Below are 14,346 nucleotides of genomic sequence, written 5' to 3' on the forward strand. Positions count from 1 at the left end.
CATCATAGTATCAATAAGTAGGAGAAAGGGGATTGCAGCTTCACTGGGTAAGGTGAGAGCACTTCAGACGATCTCACTGGAGATATTAGTCAGGGTTCTAACACAGAAAGACAGGGACAAAGGTGGCTCTAAACCACAAGGATTACATCTAAGAGATGAGCAGAATTGCCCAACCAAGCACAGCACCCTCACATACAAAATTGAAAGTGGGTGAAATGATTCTTTTTGCTCCAGCACATTTAATGTTGGGATAATTTTTCATGACAACTAATAATCAAAAAAGAAACCAATCATATAAAAATAATATTCAAACTGTCTATATGAAGTAGTTAGTAAATTAAACACTGGTGAACCATACTACAACATGTGATATATAAAGTATTGTTGAGTTGAAAATTAATGTGGAGATACCCAAACTATTTTTAAAAAACCAAATATTTATTATATTAATATGAGTGTTTTGCTGTGTTTATGTATGTGCATGTATGTGTTGAAGCCAGAGTAGACATCTGAATTTCATGAACTGGAGTTACAGAAAGTTGTGTTTTGCCACATGTTGCTGGGTGACCACCCTACATGATCTGCAAGAGAAGCAAGTATTCTTACCTGCTAAGCCATTCTCTAGATCATCAAGGTTTAAAAAAGAGTAACATTTGAAATCAAAATTATTGATTTTCTTGATATAAAAGAATGTATATGCACTGAATGACATATATATATACATATATATATGCATATGTATATATGTATGTATGTATGTATATATGGGAAAATGATCACAAGAAATAATGTAATTCAAATGCTCACGTTTTTGGAATAAGTGGGGTATTGACTTCTGTTATATTTAGTGACAGGTAATGTAAAAAGAAGGCAGAATATGCCTTAATAGTGTCTCCATGAAGAAGATATGGATTATAGAAATTGATTCTTCTTCAAGCCATCTTCTATTCCCAGATGTGTAAGGTGAGGGAATTTTTGTCTGACATCTCATGGAAATGTCTTCTTGGGCTTATACTAATTGGTTGAAAAGCAGTGTGTACTAGCATTTCAACAGTGAAGAAACATTTCTATAAACCGTGCACTATTTCTAGCTTGAATTTGTTCCATGTCTTGGCAATATTTTTCAGAAGGTGTGTGTAAGCCATGCATACTTGAGCTTGAAGTGTGTTGCTTTTCTTAGTCTCCCTTTACATATCATCACAGAAGAGTGTGTCTCAGAAAGAAAGTTGTCTCCAACTAAATCTGTATGAATTTTGTTATAACCTTTGCATATCAACTAAAACAGTGAATGATGAAATTATCAACTTCACTTAATATTAATAAGTATAACATAAATAGAAAACCATGCCTACAGCACATTAAATATGTTATGTTTTTCTAAATCAAAATATAAGCATAACGAAATGTAATGGGAATTTTATTCTCTATGTGTTGTATTCTGAAAACATGTAACCTTAAGTGCACAGTTAGTAATTTAAATACTAATCTTTTTCATATACAGGGAAGACTAATAAGATCATTTACTGTCATTAAAAAGTTTAAGAAAATTAATTAGTTGAGACAGTAAGGATATTTCAATTGAAATATTCTTATAACTAATCATAAGAACTGTGATATTATGTTACATGAATTAGAGGATGTTGATATTCTGTTATTCTTAATAATAATTCTAAGATTAGTAATCATTGTCATTATTCAAGATATACTAATAATAGATGGCAGAGGCAGCATTCAATGTTCATAGTTATAAAGAAACCAATTGAGTGGTATACCTTTAACACAAGGTGTACTGGATGGCGTGGGTAAGTGTAAGCAAATCTATTTAATCTTTCTACCTTAAGATCATGTTCCTCATTATATCACCATGCCTAGCTATACTTCATTTACATTCAACATGCTCTTATTGGCAAATGAATGATGCTGACACTGCTGTGAAGACCAGGTAAGAGATTTATAAACATAAAGATACTCAATATGTAATGACCTGTTAAAGAAAGAGATTTTTCAAAAATTTGTCTTGTGGGGAGGAGTTTTGTAATCTGAAATTTTTTGTTGGTCTTCCTTTTGAAGTTAAATTAAATCATTCTATTATACTGTGGAATGCATCTTTGGGCTTCATAGTTTTTAAAAAGAGAAACCAATGACAAGATTTTGGGTTGAAACTGATGTGTATGTTTTATAACTTTTTTCCTCTTGGAAATATTTTCAGAAATAAGTTGAATTTGGGGGAAGCATGCTTGTTTGTTTGTTTTGTCTGTTGAATCTGTGGCTTTCATATTGATTTATAGCTTTAAGGAGATGTATAAGAGGAAAGTTGATTTAATTTGGTCTGCTAGTAAGTTCCTTAGCTTGTTTGGTTGAAGAATTATCTCAGATCCCTAACTCTGTGCAGTAGAATGGTAACTTGTTTTTTTGTTAGGGAAGCATAATGTCATTCATAAGTAAGATTCACATTATGTTATGGCAGAAGAAAGGGCGAGCCTCACAAAGTCCCGCTGCAGTCCCTATGAGACACCTACACAAACCTGGAAGGCATGATGTGGCACTTTTTATTTTTTAAATTATGCACTTAATTTTATTTCTGTGTCTTTCAGTTATAAATGGAATTCATTTCATGCAGAATAATTAAAAATGAGAAAGTAAATGCAATTTCTGTATAGAAATCTCATGTGTAAAAGGAGTCACCTAATCCAGTAAATGCTAAGCGTAACCATTTTGTGAACAAGTTAGCAAGTGCTTTATTTACTGTCATTGCCTATGATAAAAATTTGAATATGTAGTTTCTTTTCAATTATGTTAACTTCCTTCTTGCACTTGCCAGATAATATAAGCTCAGCAACCATGTGTTTTTCTGGGGGTATGCTTGTGGTTTCTATTCTTTTATATATATATATTTAAGATAGCGTCAAGGCTGACCTTGATCTAGGATCCTCCCACCCCAATCTCCTCAGCGCTAGTTGTAGGCTTGCACTAGAGTCCCCAATCATTCCCTTGGTTGTACCCTCTTTCAAAGTTTTCCCTGAAAGAGAAACTTGGGTTTGTAATGTACTTCATGTCAGAATAAATAAAATAAAATAAAAGGTTCTCTCCTTGTTTGTGGCAATATTTACTTTCAATCTATATATTTATCAGCACAATATCTAGTTTAGTCTCCAGTTTAATTCTGGGAAAAAGTAATCTAAACTTCAAACTGCATAGTTTGAGAAATTTTTCATATTTACCATATTGCTGGGATGTTTATGTGAAGACCAAGGTTTATGTTATGGAATGACACTGGTCTCATTTGTATACCCTGCTAATTTCACACATCCAAGTTTTCCAGAACACAAAATAAAGTCTGAAAATCAGGTCTCTCATTAAGCCATCATATGCCTATCCTCTACTCCTCTGACAATCCCTCCTAGAAAACAATATTCTGGGTGCAATCCCTATCCTGAGTGAGTACAAAAAGATTACATGTCATTCTACCTCAGATTTCTCACCTGCTCTAGGTAAGAAAAGGGTGACGTGTCATAGGAGGAACATATTTCATTCTAAACCTATTACTTATTCTGACTCTGTATTTGTTGATTAATAAATATGATTACATTTTATATGCATTCATTTGTGCTATGCATATAATTGTGTAAGTTCAATTATATATTACATAATTATACTTTTATGTAGTAACACATTTTATGTACACTTTAAGTTTTTTATTTACTACATAATAGATGTGAAAAACCTACATTGCATTAACTTTTCAACTAATAAAGGATTTTACCCATAAATAAAATGTTAACAGTAGAAAAAAAAAAAGGTAACGTTAAGTTATTATATAAAACTGGAACTGATTACTTGCTAAAAATAAATAACATGAATAAGGTAACTCCTGAGTAATTTTTCATTCTAATGAACCATCATAGCTATTTTAAGGATTGCATGTATGTAACTATGGATGCCTCTAGTAAAAGCAGACAGAAATAAGGGCATAAAGTAAAATATTTTGAAAATGTGAAAAGAAAACAATGAGATTAATATACTTGATGTGCTCTCCAATGTCTTTCATATTGAAGTGATAGCATGTATTAAAGGCTGAGTGTGATGTATGACAGCTATCTCTGCCCTAGGTTATCATAGCTTTTTCAGGATGTTCTTGAATAAGCAAACCCCTTCAAATATAACTTTTTCCAAGAGCACCATCATTCACCATTCATTATGTATCTTTTAGTACACACTTTGTTCACCTACTTATGAAATTTCTCCCAGTAGTTGACAAATTTTTTTCTCAAATGTGTGGGGAAAGTATTTATAGATGAACTAGATGTGTTTATTTGTCTTTCATATTATTATTCTTTTGTCATAAACATAATTATACAATTAAAATGAAAGTTTTAGCATCAGCAATGTAATTGTACGAATGTACTACAGCAAAAATAAATAAATAAAACTTAATGTTAGTGTTCTTACCTTTCTGAGTAGATTCTAGACCTTTCCTGATATCTAGACTTGAATGCAGAGTTGAGTACATGGAGTTGATGGGTTTAAGGAGAAAATTATCAACAAGCAGGATATATAAGCAAGAGCCAAAAAGATCAAATTTGAAAAAATTTGAAAGGGTCAAAATGTTGGAATCACGTTGAAAGCCAGGACACCTTACTTAAAGCCTGAATCCAGAAAATGTTCCTGCTAATATCACTTGGATGATAGAGGATTATTGAAACATTAAAATATAACCATTATTTAAATTAAAATGGAGCCATATGTTTGTATTTCTTTTTTTTTTTTCTAGAAAAGTGCAGAAATTTGTTTGTTCAGCATCTTCAAAAGTCTTCAACAAACCACATCATGTTGAGTAATGTTTTGCTGTGGTCTCTTCACATAAGTCTCCTAGGGATCAGTCTCGGCGGGAATGTTCTCATCTGGCCAATGGAAGGCAGTCACTGGTTAAATATTAAGACAATAATAGACGAACTCCTAAGAAAAGAGCACAATGTGACTGTCCTCCTTGCCTCTGGTGCACTTTACATCACACCGTCAATTAGCCCATCTCTGACATTCGAAATCTATCCAGTGCCCTTTGACAAGGAAAAAATAGATAGTGTGATCAAGGACTTTGTTCTGACATGGCTGGAAAATAGGCCATCTCCTTCGACTATCTGGAAGTTCTATACGGAGATGGCCAAAGTCATTGAGGAGTTCCACATAGTGTCCAGAGGGATCTGTGATGGTGTTCTTAAAAATGAAAAGCTGATGGCAAAGCTGGAGAAAGGAAAGTTTGAAGTACTGTTATCAGATCCAGTATTTCCTTGTGGTGACATCGTAGCTTTAAAACTGGGAATTCCGTTCATGTACTCTTTACGGTTCTCTCCCGCCTCTACAGTAGAAAAGCACTGTGGAAAGGTTCCATTCCCTCCTTCCTATGTTCCTGCAATTTTGTCAGAGCTCACAGACCAGATGTCTTTCACCGACCGTGTGAGAAACTTCATCTCCTACCAAATGCAGGATTATATGTTTGAAACTCTGTGGAAGCCATGGGATTCCTATTATAGTGAAGCTTTAGGTATGTAGCCATTCTTCTTTTTTTTTTTTACATTCATTTTACATACAAACTACCCCATGTCCCCCAAACCTACCCGGTTCACTCCTCAGAAAGAGTAAGGCCTTCCATGGGAAGTCAACAAAGCCTGGCACATTCATTTGAGGCAGGACCAACCCCAACCCCCATCAAGGCTGAGCAAGGCATCCCACCATACGAAATGGGCTTCAAAAAGTCAGCTCATGCACCAGGGATAAATCCTGGTCCCACTGCCTGGTCCCACAAACAGACCAGGCTACAAAATTGTCATCTACATTCAGAGGGCATGGTTCAGCCTATGCAGGCTCCTCAGTTGTCAGTCTAGAGCCTGTGAGCTCCCTCAAGTTTGAGTGAACTATCTCTGTGGGGTTTTCCATCATGATCTTGACACTCACCTCTTGCTCTTATAACCCCTCCTCCCTCTCTTCAACTGGACTTCCATAGCTTGGTCTGGTGTTTGGATGTGGATCTTTGCATTTGCTTCCAGCAGTCACTGGATGTAGGTTCCATAGTGACAGTTAGTGTAGTCACCAATCTGATTACATAGAAAAGCCAGTTTAGGCACCTTCTCCACTATTGCTAGGGGCCTTAGCTGGGGTCATACTTGTGGATTCCTAGGAATTTCCCTAGCATCATGTTTCTCCCTAGCTTGGTAATGGCCCCCTCTTTGGAGATGTCTTTCTCTCCCACCCTATCCCTCCCCTATTCCACCATTCCATTCCCTCATGTTCTCATCCTCCATCTCATCACCTTTACTGCTCCCACACTCCCATTTTACCCAGGAGTTCTCATCTATTTCCCCTTCTCAGGGCGATCCATGTGTCCCTCTTAGGGTCCTCCTTGTTACCTAGCTTCTCCGGAGCAGTGGATTGTGGTCTGGTTGTCCTTTGCTTTACATCTAGTATGCACTGACACCATATATTGCATGTTAAATAAAATTCACTGGGACATAATATAGGGTGATTGGTGTTTATTCAGGGAGAAATCACCTGAAACAGGTGACCGCCATGGTTCCTGCTCTCTACAACCCGACCAGGAAGCAAGAAAGTGAGCTGGAGTCCATAACCCACAGGTCACATTTGCACCTGTGTCCATGCCACAGTGGACATGGTCAGTGCAACAGGTGCTGCTGCAGTAGATGTCTCGCTACAATGTACATACCATGATTGTTTCCCCACTCAATATTAATTTTTTGAGTTCTATGCATTTGCCTGCAAAATTCATGATGTCATTGTCTTTTCCAGTTGAGTGGTATTCCATTGTGTAAATGTACCATATTTTCTTTTTCTGTTCTTCAGTTTTGGTCATATAGGTTGTTTCCAAGCTCTTGCTATTATGAATAATGCTGCTAGAAATATAGTTGAGCAAGTGTCCTTGTGCTATGATTGATCATCCTTTGGGTATATGCCCAGAGTGGTAATGCTAGGTCTTGAGGCAAAAATGGCAAACTTACCAAAAGCAACCTATAAATTCAATGCAGCCATCAAAATCTCAACATAATTCTTCACAGACCTTGAAAGAAAAATAATCAGCTTCAAATGAAAAAACAAAAACCTATGCTAGCTAAAACAATCCTGTATAATCAAGGGACTTCAGGAAGCATCACAATCCCTGACTTCAAGCTGTACTTTAGAGCTATCATAATAAAAACAGCTTGGTGCTGGCATAAAAACAGACACACGAAGCAATGAAATCTAATTGACCCACACACCTATGAATACCTCATTTTTGACAAAGAAGACAAAACTACAATGGGAAAAAAGCATCTTCAACAAATGGTGCTGGCATAACTGGATGTCAACATGTAGAAGATTGCAAATATACCTGTATCTATCACCATGGGTAACATTCAAATCAAAGACCTTAACATAAATCCAGGTACACTGGACCTGATAGAAGAGAAAAGTGGGAGGTAACATTGAACACATTGGCACAGGAGACCACTTCCTAAATATAATACCAGCAGCACAGGCACTAAGAGTAACAATCAATAAATGGGACCTCCTAAAATTCTTCTTTAATTACATAAACCTTATTTAGATCTTACATAAGAATAATATTTGCCTAGAAATTTCAGTTTTGTGTAAATACGTATGGAAGAAATTACATTTTTAACAAGTCTTTTGTTATATAGACCATCATCTATAAAAATTTTCTTATATACACATAGTCTCCAACTAATGCTTAATAAAGACTAAGATAAAGGTCAAATGAAATTGGAGGCTTTATTTGTTGTATTTATACCCAGCTAACAAGTAAAATCACAAAACAAAATACCTAATTATTTTAATTGAGTTCCTTAAATGCAACATAGTTTTATTTGGCAAATAATTATAGCATCTAATATTATAAAACATGTATATTGTTGGCATCAGTGTGTCTATAGTTATTCTAAAAGTCAAATAGACCTTGCCCCTTTCTTATATTTTTCTGAGATTTGTTATTTATTCTTCACTAACAATGGATTTCCTAATATTCACCAGGCACTGGCTTAGATAAGAGATTGCCATCGGAATGATGTAAAGCTGGAGGCATTATGTTTATGAAGCAAATTATGTATTAATTGTTCAGGAAAATACAGTTATAGGGTAGAGGATATTGCCTTTGCTTGAATGTTCAAAAGTGAGTGGTATATGAAAAGTCTTTAGATTTCATCAGGAAAACAAGAGATATCAAATATTAGTCTCCATGAAAAGCAATCGTTGGGCTAGAAATTATGTTCAAGTGGGGAACCAAGCTTAGCATAACATATTTTGGGTATCAAGTATGGTTTACTGTTAGTGTAGGTCAGTATGAGGGATGAAAGATACAGGAAAAATGATAGTGATGTCAGGATTGTTAATTCAGTGTGTGTGTGTGTGTGTGTGTGTGTGTGTGTGTGTGTGTATGTGTTGGCATATGTACATGTGTGACAGTGGGTTCCTGTTCATGCCAGTTAAACAGTTTGTTGGCACATCTTTTCACTCACATTTGGTTTATCTTATTTCTAACAGGAATGTTTAAATAAGTAACAAAATTCATGAATATGTAGAGTTACATTAAAAACTGAGAGATACTACACACCCAATTTGTATTAGCTTATTAAATACAGTTACTTAAGGCTGATGGACTCTTTGTGAAGACTGATTTAAAAAAAATGTAAGATTAAAATAGTTTCAGTATGTGCTCCCAAAGTCCTTTCTTGCACCAGGGATACATCATGGTTCCATTGTCAGTGGTCCCTTAGACTGCCCAGGCCTTCTAACTAAGACCCATGTTCAGGGGCTCTGAGTCGGTCCAATGCTGGTTTCTCAGCTATCAGTCTAGGGGTCCATGATCTCCCCCTTGTTCAGGTCAGCTGTCTCTATGGGTTTCTGTAGCCTGGTCTTGACCCCATTTTCTTGTCACTCCTCCATCTCTGCAAATGGATTCCAGGAGGTCAGCTCAGGGTTTAGCTGTGGGTGACTGCTTCTGTTTCCATCAGCTACTAAATGAGGGCTCTAGGATGGCATATAAGTTAGTTATCAATCTCATTATTAGGGAAAGGCATTTAAGGTACCCTTTCTACTGTTGCTCAGATTGTTAGTTGGGGTCATCCTTGTAAGTCTCTGAATATTGCTCTACAGTCAGTTTCTCTTCAAACCTATAATGGCTCCCTCTATTATGGTATCTCTCTCTTTTTTTTTTTCTTGTTTTTTTTCTCTCGTGTATTTGTCCCCCGACTCAATCTTCCTAGTCCCACATGTTCTCCTTTCCTCCCCTTCTCTTTCTCCTAACTCCCTCTCCTAGAGGCAAGAGGAAGGGCCTAGTCCCTACTCCAAATGACTTGACAGATTGTGATGATCCCTCCTGGAAGGCATCACCCTCCCTATGGAGTGGGGAGGGTAGGATTGGAGGAGGGGCGGGGCCATGGGAGGGAGGAAGGGAGAGGGCTCTGGGATCGATATGTAAAATAAGAATATATATATATATATATATATACATATATATATATATTCTCACACACACACACACATATACATATACAATTAATTTCGGTATTTGTTATTTCAGTAATTTTAAATGGCATGATTAACTGAGGTAGTGATTATAAAAGAAAAAAATCAGTAGTGTGAATAATATTCTGCATTTTTGTATAGGTGCTACTTTGTAGAAGATCTGGCAAGGTCCAATACCTAATAAGAGTCAAATAGAATGCTATTTCAGAAAGAAGGCAATAGATTCATTGGAGGTTGGTATTCCATCTATATGAAGAGAGCATTTGTTTTCAGACACTATCTCTTTTTCCATGCTTCCTGCTTACCATCACATAAAGGTTGCTTGCTATTTTCGTTTCCTTACTTAACATATGTCTGGATATTCCAAGAAACAAATGGTTTAAAGTTAATCAATGGAGATGTACTTATAATATTTTGAGATGCATAGTGATAACGATGCATTTTATATGATGGTACATGCTAAATATCAGCATTGTATTTTATTGACCTCATACAACTGAACTATTCTCATTCAGAATGAGACAAACAAGGAATCAATCTCACATTTGATGAAATACATGTCTTGTTGCTAAGTTCTGAGGTTTATTATGTCTTTTGAAACATCAAATTTGAGATTGTGCTTCCAAACATCTTCATTAATAGAGCTGGTGATATTCAGATTTAGTTTGAATCAGTGAAAACTATTGTGGAGAAATTACAGTGTTTTCAAGTAAGTATTTGAATGACCTAGCAATACTCATTAGCTAATGAGTGAAAATATTGAATGACATCAAGTGGTCTTTAAAAATGATAGAAGAGTGCAAACGAAAGGTTCACAAGAATTGAAAAAAAAAAAAAAAAAACCTAGAGGTTTTTTTTGTAATAATACCTTGAACCATGACTTCTTTCAAATGTCCAGTCTAAAATAATTTTAAGTTTATACCTATTAATCAGAATAAATATTCACAAATGAGGCTTGAATGTAAGTAGAGGATACCATAGTTAGATAATATGAGTAAAATCTGGGATGCCAATTTCATCTTTTTATTCTGTGTGAACTACATTTTAATTTTAACCCTTGTTCCGTGATTCACAAACTGATGATCTATTTTAACATGTAAATGGCAACTTAGTCCTTCTGCCCATCAGAGACAACACATAGATCTGTTGACTAAATGGGAAGGTATGAATAGTCAAACAAACAAGTCCTTTAAAAAGATGGAGGTGAGGAAGATGAGAGATTTCATGAAAAAATGAAGCTCTATTGTTGGTCAAATCTCCTTTATCTCTTCTTACCTATTATCAACTTTATATTCATAGTTCTCATGATTACTGTGCTACGTATGATACCTGTGAGATTCTTTGTCACTTAAACTTCCCCAGGATGAAGTTTCAGAATCACAAAGCCCATTGTTCTTTGCCTTTAAGTTAATGCTGATTATAGAATCACACTATTCTAGGCTCAGGGCAGGAAAGACTAATCTTTCTTAACAATTTGTTGTTGAGAAAATAATGAGGATTTATGTAAATGTTCTTACATACTATCTTGATAAACAGCATCATGTTGTTAATTGAATTACTTTCTTCTGACTTAGAACGCCTATATAAGTTTGTTTCTTTCCAAGACAAAGTAATCTGGTGATCTGAGGGACATGATAAAAAATCAGGTAAGAATAAAAAATATTGATATGCTGGAGTAAGTAATTCATTTTAGTGCAATATTATTATTGGTGTAGAATAGTGGTGAGAATGATGCAGGCAATAGATTTGGATTTCCTTCCAAAGGGTCATGTTAATTTATCGTCTAACCCGCGTTCTAATATACGTTTTTATAATGGCTCCAAAGACATTCACGTCTCAAATTGTCACAGCTGAGAAAATACTTGAGCCAATTTTCCCAGAGATTACTTCTCTGTGGAAAAATGCAATGACAACCACAGAGCAGGTTCTTAATCTCTGATAATTACTAGGAATTATATCTAATATCAAAATTGCACATTTCTTCCGACTCATGACTATTTCATTAACTCTCATGCATCTATAGCAATAATTAGTGTACCCAGTTCCTAGGTGCTGTGTTCCTGGGTTTGTGTTTTGCCACATAACTTTGTATTATTCCAATTCTGAGCAAGGAAAACCATTGTTGCAGATGAAGGAATTAAAGTTTAAAGCTGCCAGGCAGGTTAAAGTAAAATAAAAAATAATAACTTAAAGAAATAGTGTTCAAATTAAAGTGTCCCATGCCTTCTCACTTTTAGACTTTTGTTGCAGTTTTCTTTTTTGGTAACTTCATACATGATTGATGCACCTGTCTCATCCCCACCTCTCCCTTATCTTCCAACTCCTCCTGACTTACCCCTCTACTTCCCAGTCATAGTATTGGTCAATTATCACTGTTACATGTATATGCACATATATGTATTTACATATGTCTAAAGTTCACTGAGTCCACGTAGCATCGCTTATGTGTGCATGTCTTCAGAGCTTACTACTTGGGATTTGCAAAGCAAGGCAGGAGCCTCTCTTGAGAGCGGTTAGTCACCTGTGGATATTCATCTAGGGGTGAGACCATATTGAATTCACCCTGTCTATACTGGCATGTCAACTGATGTCATTATTCTGTTCTTGTTTTGGCAACCATATTGTTGAGATTTCATGGGCTGGTTTCTCCTTTGTGTCTAGGGGACAATATCTAGCAGCAGATGTCCTTGATCACCTGCTCTTACAACCTTCCCATGCCCTCTTTTTTTTTTTTTTTTTTTAATTTTCACTGAGGCTGAGCTGTAGAGTGTATTGCACTTGTATCACTTGAGGTTGAACTATATCAACATAATAAACCCATGGACAACATCATCCTAAATGGAGAAAAACACAAAACAAAACCCACTAAAATCAGGATAGATACAGATCTGTCCGCGTCTTTTCAATGCTGTGCTTAAAGCTCTAAGATATATAATGAGACAAAGATAGGAAATTAAAACACTGCAAATAGGAAAACAAGTCAAGTTATTCCTATTTACAGATGCTATTATAAGAGATCTGAAAAATTCCATCAGAAAACATAAAAATGATAAATAGCTTCAGCATAAAAAATAAGTACTTATGAAAATCAGTAGTCTTATGTAATATATAGTATATACTGATAAAAGGCATGCTGAGAAAGAAATCACGAAAACCTGCCATTCATAGTAGCATCAAATATATATCAAAGAAACTTGACCTGGGAGATGAAAGAATTCTGTGGTGAAAGATGTGAATATCTGACGGAAGAGATCAAAGAAGACACTAGAAGAAGAAAAGGCTGATTCCCCATACCATGGAACAGTAGAATTAATATTGTGAAAAAGACCATGCTACCAGGAGCAGTGCAATCCTAATCAAAATCCCCATGAGGTTCTCTCAGAAACAGAAAAGACAAACCAAACCAAAACTAAACTAAAACTCATATGAAATCACAAAAGACCCCGAATAGCTAAAATGATCCTACACAAAAAGCACTATGTTGAGGGATTACCATAACAGTCTCCAATTTTTTTCTTCCAATTTAAATTTAAGATAGAAATCATTCAAGTATTTAACATTGTTTTATTTGAACATTCTTGGATACTTTCCTTTTACTTTTTTAAGAATTTGTAATTCTGTCTTTTATCTATTCTTAATTTGATGCATGAAGTTTAATTACCTGTGTTGTTACTATGCTATTCATTATTCCTTAAGGAGTAATTCTCTGTGGCTCTCTGAAGTCTGAGATCTGTAGTCAGGTATATATTTCCCAGCTCTAAAGCACTGCTGTAAACAGTCTGTAGCTGAAAATAAGAAAAAGAGTCTACATATTTCAAATATGATTGCTTAAACTTGAAACAGGTAAATTTTACATTCATTTTTATAATATTTTCCCAAACCACCAACATTTTGTAATATTTTAAAGAGAAAATAATGTAAATATTGCATAACAATGGGACATGTAAAAATCTATTATGTATTTAAGTTTTATGTTCTGACCACTACAAAATAAGCAAGACTTGAGGAAGCATCTTTTACATATTTAGGATAGTATATATAACTATATAATACAGTATTACATATGAAATTTAACAGAACTTTGAAATAACAATAAACTATTTTAACTAAATGTCATATTCAGATATTTATTTGAACTAGTTACTCATGGGGATTAAATGATTAATGTAAAATAAAGATTTAGAAATTAATAAGTAATTTTATCCAGCAATGCCACTTTCATTTTTAAATCAGACCTATTTCATATGAGTTATGCTTTTTTCTATATATGGAAATTTAACTCCACAAGATAATACCTACAAATATCCATAAATAAAATGCACTTTCATATTTTGAATTTGCAATTATGAAATATTTAGGTAGCATATGAAATTAGAGAACAAAATACATCAGATGCCTAAAGCAATTCTAATGAGATAAACTTTTTACTATCCATGTATAATTTCTAAACAAAGAAATACAAGCATCATTTATCACAGAGTAATAAAGTTACTTTATTGCTCAGCAAGGGCCCTTTAAAAGAAAAAAAAACTGAAAATTTCCCATTTTAAACTCCCAAGTAATTTAGTGGTACTGCCAATGGCACTCTTTATGGCCTCCAATATGAGATATTTCACTCTATCCTTTGGCTTCTGTGTTTCAAATTTGAATTGGATGCAAAATACTACAGCAATCTCCAAATTGAATCTGTCCCCTCAGAAATTATAAAACTAACAATTCTGACAGCACATCTTCCCCAAGTTTTTCTTTTTCTGTCCTTTTGGTCCTTTAGTTACTGAAGAACTTGGAATTTCAGGATTCAAGAGTAACTGA

The 14,346-nt window shown here is 34.8% G+C and overlaps 1 protein-coding gene across 1 annotated transcript in view; it reads left to right on the plus strand.

Annotated features, from left to right (window-relative positions):
* Positions 1–4,827: 4,827 nt before the first annotated feature.
* The window catches only part of LOC127232295 (UDP-glucuronosyltransferase 2A2), a 29,580-nt gene continuing 20,061 nt past the window's right edge, over positions 4,828–14,346 (plus strand). Inside the window, exon 1 of the mRNA XM_051198336.1 lies at positions 4,828–5,542. Within this exon, the coding sequence (XP_051054293.1) occupies positions 4,828–5,542 (715 nt within the window). The remainder of the gene's footprint in view (positions 5,543–14,346) is intronic.

Source organism: Phodopus roborovskii, unplaced genomic scaffold (assembly GCF_943737965.1).
Source record: "Phodopus roborovskii unplaced genomic scaffold, PHOROB, whole genome shotgun sequence".
In the NCBI taxonomy this organism is placed as follows: Eukaryota; Metazoa; Chordata; class Mammalia; order Rodentia; family Cricetidae; genus Phodopus; species Phodopus roborovskii.